The sequence below is a fragment of the Sus scrofa genome, chromosome 15 (assembly GCF_054392235.1).
Source record: "Sus scrofa isolate SSC_HxYL_T2T_F1_AM1 chromosome 15, Sscrofa_HxYL_maternal_Yorkshire_Landrace_v2.0, whole genome shotgun sequence".
Classification (NCBI taxonomy): Eukaryota; Metazoa; Chordata; class Mammalia; order Artiodactyla; family Suidae; genus Sus; species Sus scrofa.
The window spans coordinates 144752126-144772862 of NC_139397.1; the positions used below are offsets into that span (position 1 = coordinate 144752126).

Genomic DNA, 20737 nt, shown 5'->3' on the forward strand with positions numbered 1-20737 from the left:
GGAAGCTTTCTTGATTTCAATGCACCTCAATAGTCCCATGTGCTGCATTTCACTGGCAAATTCTGATGCAAGAGTTAAGATGAGAATTGTTGTTACTTTTTTCCACCTTTCATCTTTACAAGAAGGGAAGGACGGTTCAGTGATGATTAGGAGGCCAAGAGGGCTCCCAGAAGGCACTGGGAATGGCTCCAGCCACCCAAAAGTGTACTCCTTGGAATATTTAAAATATAAAAACCCAGCAGGATTGTTTGTTCGACAATCTGTATCAAATCCAAACATTTTATATACTTAAAAACAAAAAACCGGAGAGACAAGTATATCCTTGACTTGGTAACATTTATTCAATATTCTTTGAAATTAGCAAGAATCAGAAAGAGCACATATCAATCAAACACAGCCACAAAAATGTCCTGGATATAAATAAAGATGCACTATGAGAAATACTTACTACTGAAGGAACTGGTACCTCTTACAGTTACTACCTCTTAGCAACGAACCACCCCGAAGTAAAATCTAATTTACTCACAATATAAAAACCTTGACTTGTAAAAGAAAACACAGGTTCAAGTCAATCCTAATTTGCCTCACTAGGCCCTGGCATCATGTATGTTTTCAAGGCCTAGCTTGATGACCGTTGACGAAAATGACAAACAACAAACTCAAAAGAATGTTTCTGGTTTCCACAAGGTTCAACAAAACAGTGAAGAAATAAGTTACTTACTCATGCACAGAATAAGGCAAAGGCTAATTTCATTCAGGTTAGGAATAATACATTTAACTAGTTTCTTTTTTCACAGAACAAACATTTCAGACTTCTTTTTAAGTAACGGGTATACTGTATTATGGTTCATACTCTACATGTGTTTCCTAACTCTACTCAGAAAGCCAGCACTCACACGTCAGATACAAACTGGACCTTGATTAGACAATCAATCTGGGTTTTGTGATAATACCTACTGTGGAAAGCGTACCCACTGGTCAAAGCATACAGTTTAGAGAGCTGAAAGTACATTAAAACATAGGCTATGGGTGGATTTCACAAATCCCCTTTTTAAAATAGTTTTTCCAAACTAAAAGCTGCAGAAAATTAGTTCTTAAATATCCTACCGAAAACTCTTGAGCAGCTAACATTTTAAACTTCTTAAGCTTTTTAATTTCTTAAAAATATTTAAATGAATGTAGTAGCCCATCTTTTTGAAAAATAATCCCCAAAAAAGATTACAAATCTTTTGTTTTAATCAGGGTGACCAAGGGCTTGTCGTCGGGGCTGTAATCCTCGTAGGCGATGGGGGTCACATCATACATGGCAGGTCGGGATTTCTTTCCAAACCTGAAATCACAGGGAGGGAGGACTCTGGTTAGAGAAAAATCGGCTCTCGGGTCCCATTAAAGTTGAGTGGAGAGAATAACTTATCTTTAAGAATCTAATGGAACTATAAAAATACTCTGAAATAAACTCTCTAGCAAGTAGAATTTAAGACTTCCTGATATTAACATTGAATGAGCAGAAATATTAGTCTTTGGTGTGGGAGGCAAAAAAAAAATGGATTTCACAAAATGGACAGTCCAAATATTAATATTGAAGCTTGCAGGTTAAATCTTGGAAAAGCAGTCAGGCGTGACAGCTCTCTAATAGGATTTAAGAAAACGTGTATTGATTTGTCTTTTTCATCCCAAAGACCCTGAACGATTTGGAAAGGCGAATTTATTTTACATCCAGTCTAGTGCCTGAAATGCACAATGGCGGGGTGGGTTCCTCTGGACTGTGCAGGGTCCTCTGCAAACTTGCAGGAGGGCTGTGGGGGCTCAGAGGCCACCTGAGGGCCCAAGACAAGGAGAAGGGCCAAGGGAGGAAATGACTTCCAATAAGGAGCTGCTAGTCCACGACACGCACGGTTATACCCTCATCCCATCCCACCCCAATCACTCCCCAACCCCCATCTGCACACAGGCCCTTGTTTCTTCTCTGAGCACAAAGCCATTGTCCCAATGGACGTGTATATATCAAAAGCCCCTTGACAGCTGGACTGAAGCACAGAAGCCAGGAGCGTCAAAATCCAATTTCAGGACTTCCTGCCAAACCGGTGTTAAAATGGCAGTTATTAAAATAAAGCCAAATGAACTCCTGGGTGGTCTCTTCCCATTCAAGGCCTCACCTCCAAAGGCCCCCTTGAGCGCAACATGATGGAAGCGATATTTCCCTCTGGCCCCCACTCCGCCTCCCTTTTATAGACTATGTTTTACCTGTTTCCGAGTCCAACGGGGCCCTTGCAAAAAAGAAATTTTAAAAGCACCACGTATTTTAAAAGGATTGCCAGGAAGGGCCCCCAAGGATTTTTGAGGGGCTTATTTCCCATGGCTTTAATCCCATCTCCCCACCTTTCTGATCTCGTGCCTTTGAGTTCTTGGAAAGTCTGTCTTCTCGCACACAGACATGAGAAGCAAAAATTGAGTGGGAAGTCAGGAAAAGTTGCATTCTTCATATCATCTTTTATTTTTAAACATTCATTGACCTGTATTCCAATTCACTCAAAATTTACCAGCCTTCGGGAGTGCAAGAAACCACAGCTCTTGGGGCAATATTAAAAAGTCTTCGATAAAATCATGCCCGAACTGTAGCCTCACTGAAGGTCTGGAGTGTGTGGGCACAAATGCGGGCTGGACTCCAGCCTGCGGTCTGTTTATCTAAATTGACTGAGGTCTGCCTAATCTGAGAAGAGGAAAAGGACAACAATGCAAAAGCCAACTGGATCAAAACACTTTCTCCCAAGTCTGAAAATTTCAGAGGCTACTTTAAGGAGCAAGTATTTTGACAATCTGTTTCTCATAACATAGCTAGATATGCTGGTAACAGTATACCACTAATAATATTATTTTAATTAATTTTAAAAATCAGAAATCCCAGCATTAAGCTCTCTGTATCCAAATATGGTAGCCATGGGACAATGTCTTGCAGGAACTCAGATGAGAGAGTCAGCAAATCAAATGTAACCTATTATCTATTGGTTGGTCAAGAGGAATAATCCAAGCAATTTAATAGGTTGCACATATGTTTAAAATACCCATTTTATTTTTTTCTATGACTCCAGTTTGAAGAAGAATCTGTTTCCTCCAAATCTAGAAAGTTAAATGCCTCCCTGTTAGCTATCCATCAACAAGCTATAGTTCAAAGAGCTGTAATCTTAAATTGTTGTCATGGAGCTGAATACTGATCAGGCAAGTCTAAGGATGAGTGTCCCAGATCCTATGATCCTCAACAATTCAACGAGAGCTGAAACCACTCAAAAGCCGCCACGTGTCCACTGTACACAGGCAAAGTCAACTGAAGGACAAGGACCACTGAAGCCTTGCCTCATGTCTAGATGGGAAATTCAGCCATGTGCACAGTGTTAACGGACGCCAAACAGTATGGGTCACAAAGTATAATTCTGGTTACAAAGGGAACCTGGCCAAGGTAGGCTTAACGCCCTTAACGCCCCTAGCACCATCATGGAGCAGGATTCCTTGCACTATGGCACAGCCATATGACTTCTCTTATGCTAAGGAGCCTGTCCAAATTCCTTAGGTGAGATACAGAGGTCTCCAAACTGCAACAGCTACCACAGGGAAGCTAAGGTGGTTTTCAAAACACAATAAAATGAAATGAGACTCTCCTTGAGTCTCCCACACCAACCACAGCAGCGTGCTCACATTCAGTGCAAATTGAATGTGCATTCCCATCTAAATCTACAGCGCTAACAGCCTTTTCTATTTCCTTTGTGTCTCAGAATGGGGTGGATGTTAGGAAATAAGCTAACACCTATAGAATTCCATTTATTCTCAGGTACTAAACCAATGTAAGAGCTTGCCTATGTTATGGCAAGAGTCTTCATGTAACTGTGCTTTTTTAAATATAATGCAGTGTTTTTCCTCATCATAAAGGGATATTTGAATAGTTAAAAATGGAAGCTAGATAAGTCTATAATTTTATAAATTATAATTATATGCATTAATTTATTATAATGTAGACCAGGGATTAGCAAACTACAGCCTACATTCCAATGGCAGCCTGTTTCCCATGTTTTTAACAGACTTTTATTGGAACACAGTTGCACTTCATTCATAATGTCTCTGGTGCTTTCACACAGCAAAGGCAGAGTTGAGTGGTCACAGAAATCCAGAGACTGTATGGCCCACAAAGTCTAAAATATTTTGCATTGATGAAGACTGTAAAGAATCACGCATAGTTCCCCTCTCCAAAGGGTTTAGCATCACGTCCGGCTGCATTAACCATCACAGAAGCACTTGTAGAAGTTGTGGAAGCTGTGGTATCAATGTTACTAATAGCTCAGACATCATATTCGGTGACTAGTCTTGTGCACTTCATTTTACTAAAGAAGCAAAAGATACCAAAACCAGTTGTGAAGGAGGTCAAAGTGTGTACATTCTTTTATTTCACATCCCCCTGGAGGTCCATAGCTAAACACTACGATGGAGGAGATCAGGTGGACGTGACCTTTAAAAAGGCTCACACTGGGAGATGCTTTTTGAGAAAAAGTGACTTTGCCCTTTCACGGCTCTTTTTGTTTGTTTTCTCTGGTTGGGCACTTATAGCTAGTAGAGCAGTGAGCCATCAGCAACAAGATGTGACCTCAGATGCAGAACCTGGAAGGTCATGGTTTTACTCCTTCCTGTCAATGACAAAGTCTCTCCAGCCTGAGTGTAGACTAAGAGGCTGTAGAACAGATGACTCTTAGGACAAGAGAGAGATGGGGCTCCTTCTCAATCCAGCATCAGTACCAACATCAGAATCACTAGACAATTCCTGGGTCACTGGTGAATTTCACAGATGACCCACTACACAGCTTCTGAGCTGCAGTCATTCAGATCTAATGGCACCTCCGAGCTAATTTAATGTCACCTCCAAGCTAGTGGCCATGGGCCATGAAATGGGTGTTAGTCCTAGGCTGCTGCAGGAAACTAGGAAGAGGGGAATGACAAAAAGACTCACTTGTCAATACCTTTACAGAGTTTCCAGGAAAAGGGAACAAAGGGACCAACCAGCCAGAGATCCAACCAGGACCTCTGGAGAGCCATGCCATAGAAATCACAGGTCATCGGTGAATAAATTTTTAAACAGGAATGTTCCAAGATATTTGGGAAGATATTGCATTAACGTCAATTTTATCTGCAGTCACTGGTGCATGCAGGAGTTTGCTGGCTAGGAATTCTGCAGTAAATATTTTTGATAAAAATCAGTGCCAAATAAGAACCAGGTTTGTAAATGCTTTCAAGTTTATCTTTCCTTCCAAGAGTATTCAGTTAAATACCTTCTCAGTAGGCTACATAAGCAGGAAGCCCAGAAGAATCTATCTTAACCTAATCCAGGGCTGAGATAAAATACTCTTTCTCTTCAGTGCAAAAAGACCTTAGCCAGAGATCCCTTGGGGTAGGGGAGGAGGAAGGAAATCTGATTCACTGGGTCTCCCAATACGTCCCTGTATAGAGTCATAGATTCTGCTCTTCTCCGGTGAACGAAGCCCCTCTGGGAAAACTTTTGAGCAACAAAGGAACTTGTCTATTTTCCTCCTCATTTTATCTTCTCTATGTCTCATCCAATGACTTCAGGATATTCCAAATACTCCTACAGGCTGGTACCACTTACTAAGCGGGTGCCCTGGGATGAGTCTACTTCTCAGGCTGGTCAGGACATTCTATGCCAACCCCTAACTGAGATTGTCCACTCACGTCAGACCTCGTATTTTAGGGAGGTCTACCAAGAGCCAGGACCCACTGAAGATACAGCGGTAAAACCCTCTGCCTTTTAAGAGGAAAGAGTCAAATGAACAATTCAGATGAGATTTGCAGGGATTGGTGCAGGGCTTCTTGGGAGCTGTGCTGCTGAGTTGACTCTTAAAAGAAGGTACCCATGACACGGCTGATCTGCAGGGCTTGATCTGGAAGGGGGTTGAACTCTCTCTTCTCCCTCAAAGTTGTAGAAGTGAGGCTAGTGCAGCTTCACAAAGAGGTTGCCCTTGGCTTTGGGGCAGATGCTCTTTGTTCTCCAACTTCTCTCTTCCACTGGCTCCTCTCCCTGGAAGCCATATTCTGGTTTTTGCTTCCATGGGACTCACCCTAAGATCTGAGTCTTGGGTTTGGCAGTTTCCTTTTGAAAAAAGCCAACTTTCTGAGCCTCTGAGCTTCTCTGCCCTTCAGCCAGAATTTGGATTTGCTTGTGTCTTGATCAGTGTCAATCAGGATGTCCCAATAAAGATTATACAGCTAATAAACCCAATCCTGATACCAAGCTCAGCTCACTTTTTGCTGCATCACACTTTCTGAATTGTGTGCTTTAGGTGGTTCTATCTACTAAAGATGGGTTAACACACAATACAACTATTGTTTTTATAGGGAATATTCATCACAAAAAAAAAAACGAACTTAGATTAGCTGATTTTTTCCGTGTTGTAATAGATTTGGAGAAGTAAATATGCTGTTATCTGTTTATACAGACCTTTAATATCTGTAATTTAATTTGATCATCATAACTCTTTAAGGAGGTTGGTAACCCTTCCTGCAGTTGAGGGAACTGTATTTGTAGAAGGTTAAATCATCTGCCTAAGACACAGTCAGGTCATGGAGCAGAGGGCTTAACGAGGTACCTCAGACATCTGAACTCATGCTCTTTCCCTATCACACTAACCGCTGTCTGCCCAGGAGTCTTTTCTCCAAGAGAGGACACTATTTCATACACTGAAGAACTCTAACAGCAAAATTATAGTCATTTGACTCTCTTTAAGTAATCCCTTAAATGAAATGGTATAATTTATAGCCACACTGTTTGAAGAACATAGCTGAAGACATTCCAAAAGGGAATAATCAAAAAATATTTTACCCAGTGAATGAGTCAGATAAACACAGATTACATGAATGAATGTATTCAGTGAAAAGCAGAAAACTAGCAGCAAATTAAAGAGGTGTCCTTATGTCAAGATCCATCCCCCGACACTACCCAGAGCCTACGTTTAATGATTTGAAATCCTCCATGCAGATGTCAATTCCTGCTTATGCCGCAACCCTGGTACCGACGATGCGCATTTGAAAGCAGCATCTCCCTCCCTCCCGACTCGGCCCACCCACCTGGCATGCCTGATGGAGGCGATGGCATTGCTGAACTCGCTGTCGATGCTGCGGCAGTTGTAGAACTCCTCGTAGGCCGGCCGGGAAGAGCCCTGGTACTCGATGCGGCTGATGCGGCAAATCCCCACGATCAGGATGATCAGCATCAGGATGAAGGCGACACAGAGGGCGCCGATGATGATGTAGAGCGAGTGCCGAGGCATGTTGGTGAGACTCTCCGCCATGTGCCCGGACTTCCACTGGAGGTCTGAAGGCGGAAATAAGCCAATGGCTGGGGGTGAGTTGTGGCCTTTTGAACGGGGAGGACTCTCCTGATCTTCCACTGGGAACTTAAAATATGAGGGCCATTCAAAGTGGGAAGAATGACTTTCCATGGATAAATGCAGACCAAGGGCTAATAATCTTTTTTTCTTCTTTTTCAGCCATACCCGTGGCATATGGAAGTTCTAGGGCTGTGGATCAAAACCAGGCCTCAGCTTCAACCTATGCCACAGCTAAGGCAATGCCAGATCCTTAACCAACTGGGCCAGAGTGGGAACTGTGGAGGGCTAATATTCTTAATCTATAAGGACTTTTATAAATCACTAGGAAAAATCAGGAACATACCATAGAAAAATTGACAAAGACTGTAAAAAGGAATTGGGGAGTTCCCGTCGTGGCTCAGTGGTTAATGAATCCGACTAGGAACCATAAGGTTGCAGGTTCGATCCCTGGCCTTGCTCAGTGGGTTAAGGATTCGGCATTGCTGTGAGCTGTGGTGTAGGTCACAGACGCAGCTCGGATCCTACGTTGCTGTGGCTGTGGTGTACGCCAGCAGCTGCAGCTCCAATTAGACCCCTAGCCTGAGAACCTCCATATGCTGTGGGAGTGGCTCAAGAAATGGCAAAATGACAAAAAAAAAAAAAGGAATCAGCCAAGGAAATATAAGCAGAAAATTGTTTAGCTTCATAATTATATTTTAAATGCTTCTGTATCAATTCCAAAATATTATTTCTAGATTTTTATAACCACAGCTGACAAGGGTACAGAAATAGGGATTGTGTGAATTGATATATAACCCCTGTGTGAATTAAACTGGAGTATCCCTTGACCCCCAAATTCCAATTTTCAGAATTTATGCTTGGGGAACTGGTCCTTGAAATGCATAAAGCCCTGTGTACAAGGATGTTCATCCTAGCAGCACAAGTTTTAAATGTTAGATCATCAGCTATTAGGCATTTATTTAAAAAATTCAGAAAATAGGCACGGACACACAAATACCCCTCAAAAGTTAATAAATGTTTACATTTGACTTTCTTTGCTTTCTAAAGGTTTTTTGAAAAGAAATAAAATGATACAGATATAGCTAGAGTCCTTCAACCTCATATTCTCTATCCACACAATGCATAAAAATAGAAAAATGGGAAACAATCTAAATATTCAACTCTTTGAGAGATGGACAGCTATTCATCAAAAAGAATAAAACAACGTTACTAGCACCCAGCTGTATAGTACAATCACATGTGAGCTTAAAATGTCTATCTACACACTTGTCGTTTTCTTACTACCCTAAGCTTTTTGAAAACATCTCATTTAGTCGCCATAACCACCAGAAGAGCTATTATTCTTTCTCCCCACTTAATAGATGAAGCCTAAGAAATTGATGTCCCTTCCTGGGTGAGTATGTTGACTGCAAATCTAGGTCCAAGTTCTCTGTTTCTGCCTCACAGAGCAGTATGCTAGCAACAGGGATCTCTGAAAGGCAGAATTACAAGTGATTTTTATTTCTTTCTGTATACTTCTCAGCCTTTTCCAACTTAAAAAAAAATAGTCTCTTTATAATAATAAAAAACAAGCAGTAAGTCATCTGAAAACACCCATGGGATTATCTTCCAGCATAACTAGTAGAAGGAGTACGAGCCTTGGGATCACACCAACCTTGCTTTCCCAGCTGCAACATCTCATTTCCTTGACCTCCCTGAGCCTCCATTTCCTCATTATAAGGTGAAAATTGAAACATATACCCTATGGGCTTGTTGTGAGCGTAAGTTTAAAAATATACAAAGAGGAGTTCCCGCCATGGCTCAGTGGTTAATGAATCTGACTAGGAACCATAGGGTTGTGGATTCGATCCCTGGCCTTGCTCAGTGGGTTAGGGATCTGCCATTGCCGTGAACTATGGTGTAGGTTGCAGACGCGGCTTAGATCCTGCATTGCTGTGGCTCTGGCATAAGCTGGCGTCTACAGCTCCGATTCGACCCCTAGCCTGGGAACCTCCATATGCCGCGGGAGCTGCCCAAGAAATGGCAAAAAGACAAAATAATAATAATAATATTATATATATATATATATATATATATATATATATATATATATACACATACACACACACACACAAAGAAAAGTAAGCAAGTCCACTGCTGGGCACATGGTGAGTGGACCCTAAGGAGGGTCAGCTGTGATGGTGGGAGAGGGAGATACAGAGGAGGAGGATGTTGTCTCCAAGGTATACACTCTGAGCTGAAGATTATCCAGCACTGCCCTGTCCTTGTTCAAAAAACACCAGCCTGCAGAGACAGGAAAAAAATGAAAGGATGGTACATAATCCCTGTGTCTGGCACAGGTCAAGAGTGTTAAATTATGTCCCGTTTACAGACCTGCATATAAATGCAATGGTCCAGAAAACATGACCAGGATTTGAAAGGAAGCTGTGAAAATTAAAAAGGCTAGGCTAGGTAGGAGTTCCTGCTGTGGTGCAGTGGGTTAAGGATCCGAAGTTGTCTTTGTAGCAGCTTGGGTCATTGCTGAGGTATAAGTTCCATCCTTGACCCAGGAACTTCCACACGCCACAGGTGCAGCCATTACCAATAATAATAATAATAATAATAATAATAATAATAAGTGAGGTAAGACCAAAGCAAAGCTAAACTCATGTGGAATAGAGGATGCCTTCTCTACTAACACCCTCACCTCCTCCCCCACCCCCAGGCCAGCATTTCTACTTCAGGACTCCAGCTGCCTGGAAATGGGATTCAGGAGTGAGTGGGAAAATGGTCCTGAATTCCAATGAAATCCTCGGGGCTCTTTACCCTGTTCCATGTTAGGTGAGAGTATTTGAGACCTCTGGGTCCTCATACTCTCATCTCAGTGACATTTTCAAAGGCCCTGCAAACTAAGAATAAGCTCTTCCTTCCTTCGAAACATCACCAGCTGCAGAAGAGCACAACTAAACACCCAAACAAGGATCCAAGTATACAGACACTTTCTTAGAAGCTTGATGGAAAACGGACCCATGCCCCAAACCTGGCCAGTTCCTGAGAGTTTCAGAAGACCAGGCGGGACAAATGAGGTGACTTCGGAGTTTGTGTCTAGACCTTCTGACTCCTGAGTTTTTCACCAAGGCCTTCAGAGTCTGGTTTTGCCATTGAAGCTTTCCTGCCTGAGCCCCCAAAGCTGGTGGAGCAGTGAGACTGACCATCAGTGTGTGCACTGTGCCGCGTGAGCCAAGTCATACACAAGCAGATGGAAGACCATAAATCATGGCAAATAAATGGCTGCCATGGAAGAGAGAAGGCGCTGTGTGAAATGAAAACCAAGGCTCCATCCCCAAGTTGGCAGCCATTTCACTTGGCAATACCTGGTGCACACTGAGAGAGAGACAACTCATTTTTCTGGCTGGAAGAGAAGCATGACTCACTCGATTTCCAAGTATTTTGACATTCTCTGAAAAATTCAGTTGTAGGCTGGAGGCCAACGCTCACAGAGTTTGCTGTAACACCCACTGAGAAACAACGCAAGGGCAGCCAGTGCTGCTTTGACGCCAGCATGGTAGAGGGCTCGGATCTGATTGCTGTGGCAGGGAAGTTCTTGATGAGTTCCTAGGGAGGCACATCCTTGTGTAAATAGCCTACGCATTGCACGGTTGTGTATCCACAGCCAGTGCACAACCACATGGCTGCTACAGTGGAAAAACGACCGCTCTGGTTTACGTGCTTGGCACCCCGTCCCAGCCTGCTGAGCTGCCTGAACTGCTTGCATTTCTGACCATCTGCTCTATTTCCCCAAACTCTGAATTCTGAGCTGTTTGGATTTGGGGGGAAACTTTCTCCAAATGTCTCCTAAAACTTCAGTTTCTCCTCTCCCTCCTGGCCCCTGCCCTTTGCTTTTTCTACCTTACTGTCATCTAAAATGTGTCTGATAAGTGAACGTGGCTGCTTTACATGCTAATGGGGTTAGTGGCCAGGCTGGATCTGAATAAATTCAACACTGGGTCCGCAAAGCTGCAAAGGTATCTGCACGGGATGGATGCAGGTGCCCTCTCATCCGGAAGTTATTGCTCTGCCACATCCTGGGAGCCCCAGGGCGTGAATCATTTACTATGCTGGCTGCAGCACAGCTTGGGGAAGAATCAAGCACCAGAACACACTGGATGTGATGACTTCATCGGTCTCGGCAGGTGCATGACCAGGAAGACACACACACAAACTGTTCAGAGAAAATGTTGCACTTCTGGGTCCAAGGGAGCATTATAAAATCACTTTTCAATTGAAGTACAGTTTGTGTTAGTTTCAGGCATACAGGAAAGTGATTCAATTTTATATCTCTATATATAAATATATAGATAGCCTTTTTTTACATTCTCTTTCATTATGAGTTATTACAAGATACTGAGTATAGTTCCCCGTGCTGTAGAGTATATCCTTGTTGTTTACCTATCTTACATATAGTAGTGTGTATATTTTAATCCTAAACTCCTAATTTATCCTTCTCCCTTCCTGTTTGGCAACCACAAATTTGTTTTCTATGCCTGTGAATCTATTTCTGTTTTGTAAATAAATCCGTTTATATCATTTTTTTAGATTCCACAAATAAAGGATATCTATGATGTTTGCCTGACTTACTTCACTAAGTATGGTAATATCTAGGTCCATGTTACTGCAAAAGGTATTGTTTCATTCTTTTTTATGGCTGAGTAGTATTCCATTGTATATATGTACTACATCATCTTTATCCATTCCTCTGTCGATGGGTACTTGGGTTGTTTACCTTGTCTTGGTTATTGCAAATAGGGGTTGTTTACCTGGTCTTGGTTATTGTAAATATATGAACACAGATTTCAAATTATGGTTTTCTCTGGATATACACCCAGGAGTGGGATTGCTGGATCACATGGTAGATCTATTTTTAGTTTTTGCATTTTTGCATCTTGATTTAAGCACATAGTTTGTTTGAGGTTTTGTATTTTCTTCTCTTTTTTTATTTAACAGCTTCATGCATGGCATATGGAAGTTCCCCAGCCAGGGGCTGAACTGGAGCCACAGCCGGAGCCAGTGCCACAGCCACGGCAACACCCAATCCTTAAAGCACCAAGCTACAAGGCAAACTTCAGGTTTTATATTTTCTAAAGTGCTTTCACAGTTAACATTGAACAAGTGTCAATAAGCACACTGTCAGACATTGTGTTGGGTGCTTGGGATAAGGAGCAAAGGAAAACTGAGAGAGAAGTGGATCCCCTAGTCTAAGTGGGCTAAGCCGGCAGGGACCAGCTCGGCAGTGCCACGGAAGAGGACAAGAGACGCTCTGTCCAAATGGGGAATCAGGAAGGCTTTCGTGATGGGCTCCACAGAAAGTGGGGCTCTATGGTGAGTGGCACTAACCAGGGATGGAGAAGAGCCAAGGGAAGGCTGCCCCAGGCAAAGACCCAGGAGGAGGTGGAGAGCAGCGGGAGCGACTGGAAGGAAGACACGTTGGCTGCTGGAGGGAGTGAGGCAGAGAGAGGCTGATTGAGGAGAAGGGCGCCTCTGCATAGTGTAGGGGCCACCCTCCAGGTCCCAATGGCAGTAGTGTGGCCTCTGGACTTTCTTTAGTCATTGATGTATTTTAATAGCAGCTTGGCTTGGGCAGGGATAGGAGCAGCGGTAGGCGGGAGGGCCTGAGTGTTCAACATTGAAAAGATGCCCCAGACATTCATGGTCAGTGGGGAATGCACGTTGCTGCTCAAAGTATTTAATAATGTCATTATGGATTAAGTAAGATCTGTGAGTCAACCTCGGGCCCCAAACCATTGCTTCTGAGAGGATAAGTTTTATCGGCAAAAAGCCAATATGTAAATAAATGCTCATGAAAGATTCAAGGACCGCTTAATTTGGCCATTCCATTTTCAAGACTTTATCCTACTCAACCAATAAGGTTCTACTTATAGCACTGGGAACTATACTCAATTTTTTGCAATAACCTATAAGGGAAAAGAATCTGAAAAAAAATATGTATATATAATAACTGAATCACTTTGCTGTATAACTGAAACAGAATATTGCTAAACAACTATACATCAATTTAAAAAAAAGAATTTTTCCTACTAATATTCTCACACAAGTATATGCATATAGAAGAATATTCACTCTTCTGTTTTTAATACCAGAAATCTGAAAATGGGTTATCTCGCCTATCACTAGGGGTCTGGTTGAATAAATTATAGAGCATCTTAAAAAATGGAAAAACTGTGTAGTGTTAAAAAATGGAGGAATATCTGGAGTTCCCGTTGTGGCACAGTGGAAACAAATCCGACTAGGAACCATGAGGTTGCGGGTTTGATCCCTGGCCTCGTTCAGTGAGTTAAGGATCTGGCGTTACTGTGAGCTGGTGTAGGTCACAGACGTGGCTCGGTTCTGGCATTGCTGCGGCTCTGGTGTAGGCTGGCAGCTACAGCTCTGATTAGACCCCGAGCCTGGGCACCTCCATATGCCATGGGTGCGGCCCTCAAAAGACAAAAGACAAAAAAAAAAATTGAGGAAGGTCTGCTTCAGCCAACATGGATAAACATTCCAGATACATTATTAAGCATAAAGGCAAGATGCTGAATAGTACTTATAGATGAGTCCCATTTGGATGGGAGAAACTGGGACCTCTATGGAGATTGAAAGCATCTGGAAGAATCTGCAATAATTGGCTAAGAGTTGTCACATTTAGGGAGTGAAGTGGGAGTCTCGATGGGGAAGAAGATTAATTAATCCTATTTTTAAAAATCCTTAGTTTATACAAAAATGAAAACCAAAGGACCAAATCTATTTGTATGATAGACTTCTCATGTAACATAACGGATGGGCTTCTCCCACCAGTATTAACTTCCATGCATTTAGGGGAGAAGAAGCCCAAGACAAGACACCCATCTTTACTCCTTCTTTGGGTTCCTGGAGCTGCCTGCACTAAGTCTTACAGCTGCCCCACCACATGCGATGACCACACTTGGATTACAAGACGCTGAAGGCAAGAGCAGCTTCATTAATCTTTATATCCTGGGCACTGTGCTTAATGTGTGACAATAAGAACATTCGTCATGGAACGCATAAATCCAAGATAGCCTGTTCCCTCCCTCTCAGCTGCAGAAAGTCATTAATTCAACAGTTTAACCACAGATTCAACTGCTTGAGAAAAAGAACTGGCCAACACTCGGTCAGCAGGACTCACACTAACTATACAGGCCTTACATCTCCAACCCAGATGATATAAAACACACCACTATGTAGAGCTTTATAAGAATTCTAAATTCGAGAACTTGATTTTAGGAAGTCAAAAAAATTTTATTAAAGTCCAAACATTTTTTTTTTTTCTTTTTAGGGCTGCGCCTGCAGCAAATGGAAGTTCTCAGGCTAGGGGTCAAATTGGAGCCATAGCCACAGCCACAGCCACACTGAATCGGAGCCACATCTGCAACCTACTCCAAGCTAGTGGCAACACCAGATCTTTAACCCACTGAGTGAGGCCAGGGATTGAATCTGCATCTTCATGGATAGTCTTCCAGTTCTTAACCTGCTGAGCCACAATCGGAACTCTCCTCAAGGGTTTTTTGGTTTTTGTGTTTTGTTTGATCAGTGGTAAGAACAAGTGTCAGAATTAAAACTTCACCAGGCTTGTTTTAATTAGTTTCTAGAACTTAAGGTTTTCATTTGCTTCAGAATATGTACAAAATATCACAGCTACTTGAATGATCCTTTTAGGATAGTTCTGGATCCACCTTTTTGGATGGTGTGGATAAATAGGTGTGGCCTGGTAGATTTCTGTTTCCTAATACTGATGGGGAGCCAGATAATAGCTCTACAGGAGCAAATTTCTAGGTTAACCTTAGGCATGGGAGCCATGGAACCACTAAAAGGGTATTAGTTTGTTGTTTAAATCCCATTGAGGTTTCGGAATCGAGTGTTGGCTGATGAGAAAGTAGACTCTTTTCCACATGCAGAGCCCTTCACGGAGATCTGCGTGGACTCTCGGCGTGTGTTTGTGAGTCCTGCAGATGTATTTCATGCTGGATTTCTCTTTTCCATGGGCGATAGGAAACATTCTATGGTGCCTTGCAGGGAAAAAGCACTGGGAAATGCCTGCCTTGTATAATTTATGCTTCCTGATAGAGTATGACACTATTTTTGGAGTGAATCCTACAATGCTGAGGATGGAAAACAACTAACCATTTTGTTGTTTAATCCTTCATCTTTTGGGGGAAGCAACCGAGCTCCAGAGAGATCACAGGACCTTCCTACTGTCCTGTGGTTGGTTGGGGGGCAGGACCAAGCCAGGCCCCTGTCCTGAGAGCAGCCCTCGTTCTGTTCACCATACCCTGCACCTCTAATCAGTTTAAGTTAACAGTCATCACCATGCTCAGGATGATGCTGTGATGGGAAACAGTTAATTCTAAATCATCCCCCAATGCTATAATTTTTAATAAATGGGAGGAGAGTTCCCACTGCGTTTCAGTGGAAACGAATCTGACTAGTATCCATGAGGAGGCGGGTTCGATCCCTGGCCTTGCTCAGGGATCCAATGTTGCCATGAGCTGTGGGGTAGGTCACGATGTGGCTCAGATCTGGCATTGCTGCTGCTGTGGTGCAGCACCAGCTGCAGCTTTGATTGACCCTTAGCCTGGCAACTTCTACATGCTTTGGGTGTAGCTCTAAAAAGCAAAAAAAAAAAAAAAAAAAAAAGGCAATAATAAAATAAACAAACAAAAAGGAATAAATGGGAGAAATGAGACTCTATTGATATGGTGCTATGGTAGGCCAAATAATAGTTTCCAAAGGTCCTATTCCCCAAAATCTGTGACTATGTTACCTTACACGGCAAAAGGAACTTTGCAGATGTGATTAGGCCGAGGGTCTCGAGAAGGAGAAGCGATCCTGAATCATCCACATGGGCCCAACATAATCACAAGAGTCTTTAAAAATGAAAGGGGGATGTAGGAGAGCTGGAGAAGGAAATGTGAGCGTAGGTGCAGGGATCTGAGACATGACTGCTAGTTCTGAAGACAGAGGAAGGGGCCATGAGCCAAGGACGGGGGGCAGCCTCTAGACGCTGGAGAAAGCAAGGAAGAAGATTCTCTAGAAACTCCAGAAGGAAGAAAGTCCTGTTGCTCTTTTAAGCCATTAAATGTGTGGTAATTTGCTGCAGCCACATCAGGAAACCAATACAGATGGTCAGGGAAGGCATCTGAGCAGGTGCCATTCGACCTGAGACCTGAATGCTGAGAAAGCTGTGCTAAAATCTGAAGGAAGGGAGCTCCAGCCATAGGGAATAGCTCAGGCAAAGGCTCTGATGCCAGGAATGAACTTGACCTGCTCAAGGAAGGGAAGGCAGGACAAATGTAGCTAAAGTGTAGTGAACCAGAAAGGGGGCAGGCTGATGGGAGGCTTCTTTACTGCCTTTGACAGCTCGCAGGCCCTTCATGCTCTGCAGCCACATGTGCCATGGTTCTCCCTCTTCTCTGCTACATCTGAGCTCTCCTGTTGAGATCTGCTGACCTGACCTTGTACCCTCCAGGCACCCTCCCCTTGTCTTCTAGCCAATTCAGAAGATCCTAGATGTTCAGGGTTAGAAAGAAACCTCAGAGGCCATGGCTCACATGGGACTGGAAGCCTCTCACATCTTCTCTGCCCACTGACAGTCCAAACTCTGCTTCCATTTCTGGTTCTTAGACCTATTCCATTGATTCAGATTCATCTCTCTTTCCCTGGCCAACAGTTTCACTTCTGTGTCATCGCAAACCTCATACGCTTATTCTCATTCTTACCCTCAGGTCAAGGGTGGAAGCATCCAACACTGGGACCCAGCAGAAACTAATCTGTGATAACATTTATTTCAACACCTTTGGATGAATGAAGGGGTACACATGAGATCCTCAAATGGAAAGTGCTATTGTGGGCAATCGGAGAACCCAGGTGTGTACTGAGATGTGTGATGGGTCCCATCGCACCCAGTCATTCACAATGGTCTGTGCCCTGGGCATAGTGACAATTGCCAAAGGCTGGTCCTCTCCAGGAGTAGCTCATGGTATAAGAGCTATAGTTGTGTCAACCGAAAGAGAAAGGACAAATGGCATTTATTTAGTGCCTACTGCATAGCAGAGATCTGCACAAATTTGCCTCCTTAGTCCTCACAGTAACCTTCCTTATCACTATTTTACAAGTGAAAAAGATAAGGTTCCAAGAGATAAATTTCTTTGTCCAGGCCACACAGCTAGAACATGATGGAACTAGAATATGAAGCTGCCAGCCTACACCACAGCCACAGCCACAACCACTTGGGATCCAAGCCGTGTCTGTGACCTATACCACAGCTCACGGCAATGCTGGATCCTAACCCACTGAGCGAGGCCAGGGATGGAACCCGCATCCTCATTGATCCTGGTCGGGTTCATTAACTGCTGACCCATGACGGGAACTCCCTATGAGGGCAATTTTTATCTTTATTATTCCAAACTTATATATCTTTTGCCTATATTATCATCACCAGAGGGAGGTGAAATTTAGATTCTTTATAATTATCTAAAGCCTTATAATTACCTTTTTAAAATTATAACGTTTTTTATAATTATCTATAAACTTTTAGTTCAAAACTACTTAAGGGCATCCTTTCTGTTCCTGACTTTTTATCCACACTCCACCATATATTTATCTTCACAAATAGGATTTTAAAATTACAAATAGATACTTCTCTGCCCCCAAGGCATGGAACTTGTCATTTCTCAACTAAATTCAGCCACATGGTAAGCGCCATGCCCAAGGCAAGGACAGAGGTCCTGTTTGCCTACATCTGGGATCCTTTTCACGAACAGATCTCACCAGACTGGACTTAACACCCTATACCTACTTAAGTCTTAATATTCTATGTCAAATCACAGCCCTTTGCATTTGCACCACTAGAATCCCTCTCCTTCCTTTTTTTTTCAACAAGAAGAGTATTTTTCGCCCCATTGTGAGCAAGGACAGTTGATCCTAAGACCATTCTGCAGGGAAGTATTTGGAAAGGTTGAGGGGAAGACCTAAAAGGAATTATCCTCTTCCCCGCTCAAGCTCTGGGCCAAGATGAAAGACAAAGTGTGAGCAGAGAAGAGCCCAAATAACACCTCCAGTACTGGTCAAGCTGCTGTTGAAGACTGTGGCCCATATTTGCAGATAAGAAGAGTTCCTGATACTGGCCACTCCCTGACCTCAGACACACACAACACACTAGGCATTAGACCAGCTCACTTTGCCATAGGCTGTGCTGGGCCACCAGTGAGGGGCCTGCTCTTGAAACACATAGAGCATGGAAGAGAAGAAGCAGCCGCAGGCCAGCTCAGGAAGGAGACAGACAGTGCTATGTAGACCTAGCTGCCTCCTTCCAAATTCACACAGCAGATGAGCTGGCTTTTCGCGTGAGGAGTAGGAGGCAAGAGGGCCCAGGAGGGAGCTGTTATGAAAGATTCAAACCCACCTGCTCTAATTGAAATGAGAGGAAAACACCTTTTACAGTTAAATTTTCAGCAGTTGACAAAACAACGAAAACCCAATTCCAGGGCAGTTCTCCTTTTCAACTCCCTCCCAATAGAGACATTATTTTAGTATAAAAAATCCCCATCCTGACGTTGTCAAACCTCGTGGCTCCGTCTTTAGAGAACACTTCACTCCAAGCCCCTTAAAATGCTTTTTAGGTTTTCTTTTACACTCATCCTCACTGGACTTTTCTCCAGGCAACTGATGGAAATGAATACGTCTGAAGACACTTGAAGACATAACTGCAAAGTGAATTTACATTCTGCGTGTGTTTTGTTTTGTTTCGTTTTACTCTTTCAACACAAAGACGCTCTTTCTTGATACGATGCTAATGTTTCTCAGCTACGCACATTTTTGGCTCTCTTAGCAGCTGTGACCTCTGGATGACATCTGCGTCTTCTCATCCCGGTGGAAAGACTGGATTCATAGAGCGAGTGGGAGCTGAATAAGGCAGTGAGCAAAAGTCTTCTGCTGGGACTCGGAGGTGCGGGTGACACGAGGTCCCCCCAGGGCCTCACCGCCTCGTCTATGAGGACTGGCTGGGTGCCACTGGCATCCTCTTCTTGTTGAATGAAAATGTAATGGCAAATAACAGTGACAGAGCTGCAGAAATACTTACGGATTTCACAGTTTGCTCCCACCCAGCCATGTGGGCAGTGGCAGGTATACCCATTGGGCTGGTCCAGGCAGGTCCCGGCGTGATGGCAGGGGTTACCGTCACATTCATTTATGTCGATGTCACAGTCTTCACCTGAGGAGATTAAGAAAGGAGGCGGTGAGCCAGCTAGCTGCCCCAATGGCTCTGGCCCCCCCATCACTTCTCCGGCTAAGCCAAGCTCTGAGGCTGGGGTCCTGATCTCCAGCAATGCAGCCCAATTTGCTGTTTGCAATAAAGTGTCAAACCTCTCCCCAAATTCCAGACAAAGGATCCCCTATTGAAGTAAAACTAAAAAAGAAAAAACACGGCACCCGTCAAAAGACTCTCCTTTAATCCATTGAATTAGTTATCTGAAGCTGAGTCCTATGTCTGAATAAACCTTTCAAGGTTTACCAGAAAAACAAACTCGGGTTCCTGATTTTATTAAAGAAATCCATTTTGTTTTGGATTTAGTCAGTTGAATTGTCTGATTTTATTTTTCTGAGACTCCGGAAAGCCAAAAACTCACAGTTTATGATTTTTTGTTTGTTTGTTTTGGTAGCCAAGTGTCTGATTGTGTGAGTCTGGACATTTGGCTGTTTTCTGGATAGTTCTAGGGCCCAGCTGTGTGCCTAGCCTGAGTCAATGAGGAAAATATTCTCCTCTTGCCAAATTCCTGGATCTGCTTCTGGGAGGGACTGACATCCTCAGGGGGGACATTAAATCCACCTAAAGAAGGACAGTTGTGACTTCTGGGGTGAGCCCAGCTGCAGGGAGCTTGAGTCTGCTCCAGCCTGTCCGTCTCCCATAATGCAACCTGTGACTTGGGGCTCCTGATCATACGACACCCAGCATGCGGGGGGCACCCTTGTCCCCTCCCCACCAAGAAAGCCTGATTTAAACTAACAGATCAGAACACAGGCAGAAGTCACCACGGTCCAAAGACCAACAGCTTGTTATTAGAAATGAGACAAACAAAACCATCTTCATGTGATTTTTAAAGCCATGTGACGAGTCAATACAAAATGTGCACTCCTCTTAAAGACATCACAGCAAAGCGAAACAGAGGGTACGTCAAGCTGCGGCACTCTTTCTTAAAAGTTTGAAAACAAGAAAAACAAAATTGCAAATACACCTCCATTTGCTTAAATGTAAAAAGTGATTTTTAAAAAATCTCCTTGCTCTGCTATAGTCATAGTTA

The 20737-nt window shown here is 43.3% G+C and overlaps 1 protein-coding gene across 2 annotated transcripts in view; it reads right to left on the reverse strand.

Annotated features, from left to right (window-relative positions):
- Positions 1-319: 319 nt before the first annotated feature.
- DNER (delta/notch like EGF repeat containing) overlaps positions 320-20737 on the reverse strand; it is a 337447-nt gene continuing 317029 nt past the window's right edge. For both annotated transcript variants that reach the window (XM_021076495.2, XM_085000656.1), the window contains exons 11-13: positions 19519-19650; positions 7120-7366; positions 320-1330 (exon numbers count right to left, since the gene is read on the reverse strand). In XM_021076495.2, the coding sequence (XP_020932154.2) occupies positions 1219-1330; positions 7120-7366; positions 19519-19650 (491 nt within the window). In that variant the 3' untranslated portion in view covers positions 320-1218. The remainder of the gene's footprint in view (positions 1331-7119; positions 7367-19518; positions 19651-20737) is intronic.